The sequence below is a fragment of the Gopherus evgoodei genome, chromosome 21 (genome assembly GCF_007399415.2).
Source record: "Gopherus evgoodei ecotype Sinaloan lineage chromosome 21, rGopEvg1_v1.p, whole genome shotgun sequence".
NCBI classification, from domain to species: Eukaryota; Metazoa; Chordata; order Testudines; family Testudinidae; genus Gopherus; species Gopherus evgoodei.
The window spans coordinates 841,821-853,623 of record NC_044342.1 but is presented as its reverse complement, the minus strand read 5'-3'; the positions used below and the strand labels follow the sequence as shown (position 1 = coordinate 853,623).

The 11,803-nt window shown below is 50.2% G+C and overlaps 1 protein-coding gene across 1 annotated transcript; it reads right to left on the bottom strand.

Moving 5' to 3' along the window:
• Positions 1–1,033: 1,033 nt before the first annotated feature.
• LOC115638287 (H-2 class II histocompatibility antigen, E-S beta chain-like) lies at positions 1,034–5,747 on the bottom strand. Its single transcript, XM_030539879.1, has 6 exons — positions 5,354–5,747; positions 4,933–5,208; positions 4,218–4,487; positions 3,837–4,124; positions 3,292–3,396; positions 1,034–2,717 (listed from the first exon to the last, which is right to left on the bottom strand). The coding sequence occupies exons 1-6, from the start codon at positions 5,421–5,423 to the stop codon at positions 2,590–2,592; spliced, it is 1,137 nt and encodes a 378-aa protein (XP_030395739.1). The 5' UTR covers positions 5,424–5,747; the 3' UTR covers positions 1,034–2,589.
• Between the last annotated feature and the right edge of the window lie 6,056 nt (positions 5,748–11,803).

Genomic DNA, 11,803 nt, shown 5'->3' with positions numbered 1-11,803 from the left:
CTGCTTTGTGCAGGTGGTCGGACTAGATGATCACATTGGTCCCTTCTGACCCTAGAATTTATGAATCTATGAATCTATAAGAACAAAAGTCAAAGACACTGTGTGTTACACCTGCCCACGAGGAGATGGGTGAAAAGAGAGAAGAGATGGAACTAAAGTGTCACAGGGTATGGTGGGAGTGTGATATGTGAGTGTATACTGGAAGGCTGCCTGGCCAAGGTTAAGCAACCAGTTAGGAGGGGCAAGGGGAATGGGAGTCAGGCATAAGAACACTAAAAGCCAAAGCCTGGCCTTGGCCAGAGCACAACCTCACTCCTTACCCCTCCCATGGGATACAAAAGAGATGGGATGAAGACCCTAGACCCTCAAACCTCGAAATGGAACATGACCATAAGTTGTAAGGGGTACCTCTAGGGGCGTGCACTGTGAGTATATTTGGGCCTGCTATGGAGGAGGAGATGGGAATGGGAAATGAGAATGGGGACAGGCGAATGGGGACACAGGCCAGGCTCTGTGGCATCAGAGCTGGGAACAGAACACTGGGAAAACAGACTCTCCTGGCGTGTAGAGCTGTAGATCTGCTTGCTTGGAACTATCTCCAATAAACATCCCATGGCCCACACTTTGGATTTCTGTCATCTGCTTTCTGTCTGCATGACAAGAAGCAGAGGAGGGGGTGAAGGGAAAACCTTCTAACATTATGAAAGGCAACAAATTAAAAATTATTAATAAAGAGTTTTTAACTATATATACCATCCCCTATCCACCCAGTTACCTCCTTTAGTGACAATCCCCTTATAGATTTTGATGTACAAGCCTAGATTATTCCGGATCCCACTTCCAACTCACCAGGGTGTAACTTCATTATTTTCTTCCCATATGAATTTATATGACCATGCCTCCACCCCCCTTGCTCCTTCCTGGCCGGGTCACCAGGGCACCTTGGGAGGAAAATTCTAACCACAGGATAACCCCCATTTACTTGCCAGATAATTGGAGACTCCCCAGAAATAACACAGACACATACAGTATATCCAATATAGTAATTATATTAAACAGGAGATAGAACATAACATAATATAACAGGATAAAACACTAGTTTCAGGACCACCAGTGCCCACACTGATAATACCCTTGAATTTTCCCAGTCATGTGACCTGATACAGCAAATGTAAAATTAGTGTCCCGTTGCTCCGTATACTTTGTAGGGGCCCTTGATGACCTGTGACCGTGGTATCTTCTGTGCCGCAGTTAGCAAATTGGCTGACTAGGTTTAGTAGAGCCCAAAAAACTCACACCTGTATAAGATGATAAGTCCCTCCATTGTTTAATAGGCAGCAGGTAATAAAATCCTCAAACCCTGACCCTCTGGCTTCAGGGCAACAGTTCAGGAAGTAAGGAGTCTCCTAAACAAATTCCCTGACCAGCTAACTAAAACATGGCGCACTCACAATGCTGAAAATGATCCTCAGGTTCAGAGATGATGATGATCCTCAGGGGGCTGATGATCACTACTGGAAGGTGTCCCCTTTGTGCAGGAGTCAGGCTGCTTCTGATCCCAGGATTTCCTCTGGCCTCAAAGGGGTGCAAAGCTCAAGGTGCAGGTTACAAAACTATACTAAAAATCCAAACTTTAGTGTCCTACCTTAGCGCTCAGACAGACTCACAGCTGGTGGGAGCCCTGGACTAGCAGCCAGAGCAGAGCTTGCCATGTGGTGACAGATCTCACCTAGGTAACTGGTGCTAACTCAGTCTGGCTGGGGGAAGTTTTACCAGCAAAGCTCTACTAACTGGGAGTAACTTGAAGAGTGAAAGCACCAAGCTGAGGAATCTCGACCCAGGTCTCCAGAAGCCAGTTCTCAGAGGAAACCCTACATGCAGGCCTTGAACCAGCCCACTCCCCACACACCCAGACTCTCCAAAATGGCTTCCCTGACCCCCTCCCCAAGCTCCCGGGGAAGGCATCTCACTCCCTATTGGTCAGGCTTGTTCTTCTTCCCGCTCTTTCACTTCTCAACCATTTGACTCTGCCCCCTCCTCTGAGAAGGCTGCCTGCTACCCTCCTGCAAGTCAACAGTAGCCCATCATCCTAAACTGTGTCTCTCCTCTCTCCCTCTTAGCTGTCCAGCAGACTCAGTCTTGCCTCAGCTTCCCTTCCTCCCAGGGACAGCGTACTTATCCCTAAGTTACATGCACACAGAGCCTCAGGGACCTAGGTAAGTTCGTTGGAGGTTTATATATATGACATGAATCTAATAAAAAAACTTTCTGAAAGTGAAACTTGTACTGATGAGTCATGTATCTAAATGTGCCACAAATTCACAAACGGAGAATGACTGAGAGGCCGCCTGGCTGAGGACAAAGAATGGAAACTAGGGGTGGTTTTAGGGGGCCTGGCATCTATGGGGCACAGGGATGATTGGGGAGTGGGGAACAGCACAGGACAGAGGTTCAGCAGAGGTACATCCCATCCCACTCTGTAACCTCAGGGATATTGGCCTTATCCGTGACCCCCCAGCAGCTCCTCTTTGCCAGAGATGGTCCATGTGGCTCAGCTGATAGCCCTGGCACAGCCAGCTTCACATCTGGTCACTCGGTGGCATCCAGGAGAGAAAATGTCGTGGAAAAGGCACCTCCTGCTGTCTTAGCGGTGGCTGGAGCAGAGTCGATGGTCCATGGCTGTGTCTGCGCCTGGTGATACGGCCCCTTATTGCCCCCTGCAGGGGAAGCCCAACCAGGAATTTACTCATCTGGAGACCTTGCCACCTGAGGCTCGCTCCTGCCCCCTAGAGTGAGGGTGCATGTGGATAGGGGTATGATCTGGTATACAACCCCCATGCTGGGATGGAAGGGGTTAAAAGACTATACTGGGCCCAGCTAGCCCCACCCCTCCAACCCTGCAAGCATGTTCCAATTGGAGACGGCGTTGAAAAGGGAGCAGCCCAGCTCAGAAGGGGAAGGTTGCGAGGAGCAGACCTACCCTGCAGCCTCCTGCAAAGGAGTCAGAAATGCCTCCCAGGAGGTGTGGATGCTATTCACTAGACCACCCAGCCCAACCATGGACAGGGGGCAATGGGGATTACATTGGTGGGGGGCTTCCCACAGCCATGACCCTTATCTCCAGCCAGGCCTCAGCACAGAGCCCTGGGATCACAAGGAAAGCAGGGCCAGGCTGGCTTGGTACTTGACTGGGAGACCAAGTGCTGCAGGGTAAGAGCTCAGTCCTAGGGGGCGCTCTGCTGCAGAGGGTGGGGAGGGGGGCTCAGGAGCGGTACTGGGGGCATCACTCACCTTTCCTCCTGCTCAGGTACCAGCCCAGGGCCCCGGCGCCCAGCACAGTGAGGGTGCAGCCAGCAATGATCAATGGGACATGAGCTTGGCCCATGGTCTGGGAATCTGGAAATGCCCCAAGACACACTGAGCCATGGGCCCCCAAAATCTCTTCCACCTTTCCCCTCCCCTAGGGCCTGCCCACCCACTCCATGCCCAAGAATCCTAAGCTAGCAATGTTCCTTCCCCAGCCAGTCTGCCCAGCTCAGCCACCCATCCCCCATATGGCTGTCCTGCAGCTAGAAATCCCATTCACTGCCTCCCCTGCCTCTCTGTGAGCGCCCCCCCTTACTCCCTCTCTGGTTTTCCCTCCCCTCTGAGTCCCTCAAAACATGTCTCCAACTCCCATAAGACCTCTCTCTGTCTAACCATCCCCTGGCGCCCCACAAAACTCCAGCTCTGCATTACCTACCTCCCTCATCACCCACACTCCTCCACCATGCCCTCCTCTCAATAGAAGGCACCCCATTCCAAGCCTCTTCCCACTCTTCCCCCCCAGTACTCACCCCAGGTCATCCTCAGGGGATCACCCCCCAGGCTGATGTGTCTCACCACACACACATGCTCAGTAGGGCCGACCCCTTTCTGCCCCAGCTCAATGGACACCTGGATCTGGAAGGTGGGGTCTCCATTTGGCTGGATCCCACTGGTCAGCTGCTCCCCCTGGACCAACTGGCCTCCCCGCTCCCAGGCCACCTCGATGTCACGGGGATAGAACCCTGTCACATGGCAGATGAGGCGGCACGGCTGGTCCTGAGTTCCTGGGACAAGGGCCACATGCACTATGGGCTGGGCTGAGGGCAGGAGAAAAAAGTGTTATTAATCACAAGGAATAGGATTGCAGGGGCTGCAGGTCAGGAATTCAGGATCATCGGCAGAGATGTCACCTGTTTTCTGAGCAGTGAATGGCACAGAGCTTTCAATCCAGAGCCTGCATCGCTGGGGTGTGAACAGTTTCATCACACCAAAAGTCTCCCCTTCGCTGTTCCAGCGCTCTGCCACTCGCCAGGCCGCTGGATGCATCGAGAACCAGCGATTCTGGTCGGCTTGGTACAGCAGCACGTCGTCCCCATTGAGGGAATATCTGGTGACAGCTCGGACAGCACCAGTGGCATCATCCAGCTCACAGGTCTTCAGGACCTGCATGTAGTAGGGCTCTGGGGGCAGAATTGTAGTAGTAGGATTTTATTAATATAATTTAGAATAAAGGATAAAGAATAATAATGTAGCATGTATTAAATGTAGTGGTGTATGATTTGAACATATCCTGCCAGGCACCCTTTTTGAATAACAGAAAGGAATGACCTAATGGGCCGTTGGTAGAGATACATCAGCCAGAATCTGTGTCTGAACTGACCACCAGAGCACTCCCCTCCCAGGACTGGAACAGAATCCAGAAGTCCCGGCTCCCAGCTTGCCCTGCTCTAATTACTCCTCTGGGAGAGCTGGGTTAGAACCCCAGAGTCCTAGTACCCCTTCAACCACTATGTATCAGGGAATCACTCCCCTCTGGTGTCCTCTCCCAGCTCCCTTCCAACTCCTTTGAGCCGCCCAACCATCCCCTTCCTGGGTCAAGTGGAATGCTGAGACTCAAGGACTCACCTGTTTTTGGGGAGCTGGCGTTCACTTCACGCACCAGGGCCTGGTACTCGGTCTCCACCCAGGAGTCCCAGACTGGGCACCGAGCACTGCGCACGGTCCAGAGCTGGTGACTGTTCTTGTCCCCTGGGGTGTAGCCGTTGCGGGGAGCCATCCTACCAGTGTTGCTGTCATAGGCTGAGAGCACCAGGCCATTCATTCTCTCCACACTCAGCCGCCTGGGCAGCCCAGGGGCCCCCTCTGGGGAGATGAGCTGGAGATAGGAGAGGCGGTGAACCCCTGTAGTAAGGAGAGCAACTGCAATGGGAATGGGATCCAGATATGTGGGACACAATCCCAAGGGACCCCTGCAGCGCCCAGCCCTGGGGAAGAGAGACTGAGATGGGGAATGGATCCCAGGTGTAGGCAGAAGAGGGTCACTTACCAGCCAACGCAATGGAGCAGAGACACATGAGCCAGAAGGGCACTATGATAGGTTTGGCCTGAGGTGCCATCACCCTGATGGGGACAGAACGGAGCTCTGCAGGTTAAGCCTGGGGCCAGGACCCAGAGAACTGCAGAGGGCACAGACGCTTCTTCCTGTGCTGAGCTCTCTGCTGCTCTGACAGGAAACACAAGAGGGGAAACTCAGACCCACAAGCTGAGCAAAATTCAGCAGAGACAAATCAGCCATTTCTTCCCCGCATTGTTCGCTGTGTCACAGGAAGCCTCGCTCCCCAGCAGGACTGTGAAGATTACACAACTCCTGTCGCTTGTTCCGTTTGTCTCAATTATAACGTCTGTTTACTTTATGGGGAAGTTTTCTGTGAGCACAGCAGAAGAGTCGTCAGGTGACCCAACCCACAGCTGTTGAAATCAGTAGGGACTATCCAGAGACAAGACTTGTGGGTGGTGCTGTTAAGTGTAGAAGGCAGGAATGTCACGCTGTTCAGGCTGCTGGAGCTGTGCCAGCTGCTCAGTTCTTCTATCCTGGAAGCTCCAGTGGTATTAACAGTGCCAACAGTCCCGTATTACAAGGGACGTCCCTTATTCAAATAGAAAATTGTCTGTCCCATACTCTATCAGTACAGGATGCCTTTTATCCTATATTTCAATGGCAGAGAGCCACTACATATGGGTGCATCTTTCCGCTCCCCTCCGGACCCTGGCCCTTCAGTGCTGTGCCAGAAAAGCAGATGGGGCCATGCTCAAGCCCGAGTGCAGCCCCATCTGCTTTCTGTGCACAAGTTCTGTATGGCAGGGTGAGTGGACGGGGCTGTGCATCCTGGAGCTGCACTGAAGGGCCAGGGTCAGGAAAGGGATCTGTCTGACAGGGGGGTCAGTCTTCCCAGGGTGCAGCTTCCCCACTCCCAGAGTCTGTGCCCTAGGGGCCATCCCAGGGACCGCAGGGACGTGCCCACCACTTCTAGGAGCGGTGGGGAGCCAGGACAGGTAATCCTGTTCCCCAGCATGCTGGAGGCATGCCTGGGAGGAAAAGGGGTGAGTTTCCCCAGCAGTGGAATGTAATTTCTGGTTGATGGCTGCTGCAGCTTCAGCCTGGGGGAACAAGATGGGCAGGGAGCCTGGTCCTGGCAGCCAAGACCACCTTCAGTCCTGCAAAAACCAGCAAGAAACACTCCTGGCAAATGTAAATGAGTACGGCTTAGTATTAACAATGATAATGATATTGGGAGGAGGGGTGGGATGGGGGTGCTAACAGAACAGTTCCTTATTTTTGAAATACAATGCTGTCACTCCTATCACAAGCAGATAAGGCAGCCTGCTAATTCAGCAGACCTCAATGTTGCTCGTAAAGAAAGACCACAGGCATGGTTCGGTGACAAAGACACTCGGCCTTCAAGGCACAGTCCGGGTGCCCTGGCTCTGTGGTGACAGGTACGTTAACACATGGGTGCCCAGTGGCAAGGAGGGGCTCAGTCAGTGGCAGGAGTCTCTGCTGTCCCCTAGGCCACACAAAGAGGTAAGTTGAGGTACCCCAACATTTACAGCATGAGACAAGCAACTTACGTACCATCTTACGTGTTACATGACATCTGCTTGTTACCTCCCCATATTCTTGATATCTTTGACAAAACATCGCTATTCCTTGTTCCATCAAACTATCTTATCTTGTACTAGGTTGTGGTGTATTTGTATGAGCCTTTTAAAGTGTATTTACATAAATAGCTAGTAAATCAGTGGTTCTCAGACTTTAGCAACCCAAGAACCCCTATTTTGATTTTAAAAAATCTGGGGACTCCCAACCCCCCCTGCTCAGCCCTTGCCCCACCCACTTCCCTGAGGCCATGCCCCTGCCCTTGCCCCACCCCTTCTATGAGGTCCTACCCCCCACTCACTCCATCCCCCCTCAATCCATTGCTCATTCTCCCCCACCCTCACTCACTTTCACCAGGCTGGGGCTAGGGGTTGGGGTGCAGGAGGGGGTGCAGGATTCAGGCTCTGGGAGGGAGTTTGGGTGCAGGAGGGGGTGAGGGTTGCGGGCTCTGAGAGGCAGTTTGGGTGCAGGAGGGGGTGAGGGGTGCAGGCTCTGGGCTGGGGCAGTGGGCTGGGGTGCAGGAGGAGGTGCAGGGTGTGGGCTCTGGGCTGGGATTTGGGGTGCAGGAGGGAGTGAGGGGGATGGCATGTACATCAGGCAGCCCCCGAAAGCAACCAGCACATCCCTCTGGCAGCAACTCCTAAGCAGGGAGGCCGGAGATCTCTGCTCGCTGCCCGTCCCTGCCCGCAGGCACCGCCCCTACAGCTCCCTTTGGCCACAGTGGATAAGCTGTGGAATCAGCACTTAGGGTGGGGGCTGCGCACTGAGACCCCCTGGCCTTCCCGTCCCAGTGGCTGCAGGGTCATGATAGTCACTTCTCGGAATGGTGGGGAGCCAGGGCAGGTAAGCCTTTTCCCCAACATGCTGGAGGCATGCCTTAGAGGGAGGGGGATGAGTTTCTCAGCTGGACCTCTAGACCCCTTGGAGTCCCCATGGGGTCACCCAGGGGTCCACAGACCCCAGTTTGAGAAACACTGTAGTATATTATTTTGCCAAGGCCAGGCCTACTCTGGTTCACAGCCTTTGGTTCAGGCTTCAGGTCCTGCACCAGGCCCCATGCTCCAGGCTCTTTCTCTCTTCTACAGTTAGGTGTGGAGGGTGGGAAGGGGGGGGCACAGGTATAGGGAGAGGAGTTGTGGCTGTGGAAGAGGTGTGGGTGGAATATGAGGACAGGTGGTTGGCAAGCCTTGCTTTGGTCGTTTGTAAAAAATCTGTATTTTACTAGCTGATGTAGAGGCAGAGGAATGTGGTGCTTTCAAAGACATGCAGCATGGAGATTTGATGCTGACAGGAAAGGAAGGAGTGAGCCATGAGAAGGGGATCCTGATGACAGGCTGATCTGCGTGGAGAGAGGTGGCCTGCACCATCTAGCGGTTAGGTTACGATCTATATATGTAAGCAGAGTCAGGCTGAGCTCTACCCTGACATCTGGTGGTGAATTATGGGAAGTGTGGAAAGAATGTCAGGAAGTCAGATATTTGCATGGGCACACCAGCAAGGCAGCCTGGGATGGTTATTTTGACAGATCTGGGATCCCCAATTTCTTTGTATTGGGGCAGGATAAATAAAGTGTTGCCACCTGATTATGTGAATGAGGAACTACGAGACTGCTTTATGACAGAGATGTCTCAATATAACTTAAATGACACTTGCTAGACAAGGGACATGGGTTCCAAACCCCAGTGAATTGAGAGAGAGAGGTTGGGGACTGGCTTGTCTGCCTGGGCTGCCTTTGAGGGCTTGGAACACCAATTGCACAGTCTTCTCTCTCCACTGTTAAAGAGTAGAGCTAATTTTGATTCTGTTAGGAGTCCACCTAGAGATTGCTGAGCTGAATTCATGTTGGGCCAATGGTGCACCAGGGTTCCCCTACTAAGAGCTGAGCTGAGATAACTGAGTGCTGTGTTAACTAGTGGGGGAGCCTGAAGACCTATTGTTAAGCAACTGGCAGAGCGGAGCAGTTTGCAGTGTGTTGGAGCAGCCCATGGAACAGTGAGCGGAGTGAAGCTGTTTGCAGGGCACAGCTGGTGTGGTGGAGCTGGTCGTGGTGAAGGCTGCAGCAGAACTCCACGGAGAGGTGGAGCATTTGGCCCTGGCCCACGTAAGGTGCCCCTTAACACCCTGTGTGCACTCCCCCACACCCATTTCCACCCAGGCTGGGCAGGGTAAAACTCTGCAGATAAACTCTTGAATTCTGGGGTGGCAATGACCAGAGACTTTTGGGTTGTTGGACTTTGGGGTGATTGGACTTAAGACCCTAAGGGGGAAAGGACATTGCCAAACGTACTTGGAGGTGGGGTTTTGTTTATGGTTTGTGTTATAATCCTGTTTGTGTGTTTCTCCAGTGGGATGCCGCATTGTTTCCTTCCTTTATTAAAGGATTTTGCTACACTCAGACTCCGTGCTTGCGAGAGAAGTATTTGCCTCCTAGAGGTGCCCAGGGGGGTGTGGCATGTAAGTGTCCCAGGTCACTGGGTGGGGGATCGAGTTGGTTATGCATTGTGTTATTGAAACGGAACCCCTGGATACTGAACCCGGCCCTTGTTGCTGCCAACACAGAGGGGCAGAAGAGTTACATATATAAAAGAAGAGAGGGAAACAAATGCCATAGCCAAGCTTTTTTCAACCTCAAACCTGGCCAGTGTGTCTATGGAGGGGAATCATATTACAATAAGGTTGTCAGGGTTCCCCCCCCCCACTTTGAACTCTAGGGTACAGATGTGGGGACCCACATGAAAGATATCTTAAACTTATTTCTACCAGCTTAGGTTAAAAACTCCCCAAGGCACAAATTCTCCCTCGTACCTTGGATTAGGTAATGCTGCCACCACCAAGTGATTAGACAAAACTCAGGGAAAGGACCACTTGGAGTTCCTACTCCTCCCTAATATCACCCCAAGCCCTACACTCCCTTTTCTGGGGAGGCCTGAGAATAAACAAGATGACCACAGACCAAACTTGGGGTTTTTTTAAGACACTAAAAAAACCAATCAGATTCTTCAAGAAGCAGAACTTTATTAGAAAAAAAAAAGGTAAAAGAAGCACCTCTGTAAGATTAGAATGGAAGATAATCTCACAAGGCAATCAGATTCAAAACCCAGAGGATTTACCTCTGGGCAAAACTTTAAAGGTACAAAAAGAAAACCAGGAATACACCTCCCGCTCAGCACAGAGAAAATCACAAGCCAAAATAAAAGTAAGCTAACACATTCCTTTGCTTGTACTTACTAATTCTACTGGAGTTGGATTGCTTGCTTTCTTGATCTGTATCCAGCAAGCGCACCGAACAGACAGACAACCCCCACCCTCTGATTTGAAAGTATCTTGTCCCCTTATTGGTCCTTTGGGTCAGGTGCCAGTCAGGTACTTGAGCTTCTTAACCCTTTATAGGTAAGAGGATTTTGTGCCTCTGACCAGGAGGGACTTTATAGTACTGTATACAGAAAGGTTGTTACCCTTCCCTTTATAATTATGACAATGATGCACTAGGAATGCTAGATAATAGACACAAATCTGGCCACCCCATACCTCCAGTTGCCCAGTAATTTTAAACAGTCTTCTTTGATAAGAGAGGCTGTCTTATATCAATTCCATCAGAAGCCCATTTTTTTGTGCAAAGGACAGACCTTCAAGGCAATAGGCTGAGATAAATTATTCTTGGACAGATATTCATGTTGACTGTTTCTATTATCCCAGGTAAGTAGAAAAGGAGGAGATACCACCTCTCTATATCTTTGGAAATGTCTTTTAATATATAGGACAACTTTTAACACATCAGCAAGTTATTTCCTTGAATACTTGCAATAGAAAATGCTGAAACTAAGAAGGATCTGGTCTTTTGGATATATCCATAGCTTTTGATTTGTTCTAGTTAATACAAAAATGAGAGATCTTTCCAAAAATATCAACTACATTCAATACTGATAGGATTGATGAGGATGGATTCTTCAATAGTACAAAAATGTTATTGGCATATACACTGATTTTGTATTCTTTCCTCTTTATAGTCATACCTTCAGTGGCTGAGAGCTGATGTATATACAATGCCAGTGGTTCAAGAGTGAGATTAAAATGGAGGAGTGAGAGGGGACAGCCTTGTCTTGTCCCTCTTTCTAGTTGACATGTGGGAGAAATAATTGTGTTGATAGTGATGTGCAGGGAGAGTTGTATAATACTGTAACCCAATTCAGGAATATTAGTCCTAATCTGAATTTTTTAGGACAGCCATTCAATAAGGCCACTCAACCCTATCAAATGCTTTTGCCATATCTAGAGATAAGGTTATGAAGGGTACATGTGACATCTGAGTTTGCTGGATCAAGTGAGCAATTTTTCTAGTCTCATCAGCTGCCAATTTTTTTTTAATGAAACCAGCCTGATCTTAGTCGTGTCACTAAAAGTTTTGCAATTATTTTGCTATCTGTATTCAATAGAGATATGGGGCGGAGGTTGCCACAGTTGCAACCATCTTTGTTCATCTGTAAGATTAAAGTAATTAAAGCAGTCCTCATGTCACAAGACATGGTTCATTTTTGGAAAGTTTCAGTGAAGACCTTCCTTTTAGTAAGGAGTATGAGCAAAGTGGGATTGCACAAATAGAAATGTTAATAACATGAAGCCTTAAGGTGTGTCTCTAAGTGATCAGGAAATCAGTTTGACAGAGGTTTATGGAAAAACTATAAGCACAAAACAGTTACACTTCATGTGAAAATGAATATGGTGTAACCCTTCTGCTAGTTGGAGTCAGCAGAGACAGGGCCAGGTTCAATGCCAAAGGTTTCCTTTTCAACAATACAACACAAAACCAGCTTGAACGCCCACCAAGTAACCTGGGACTAT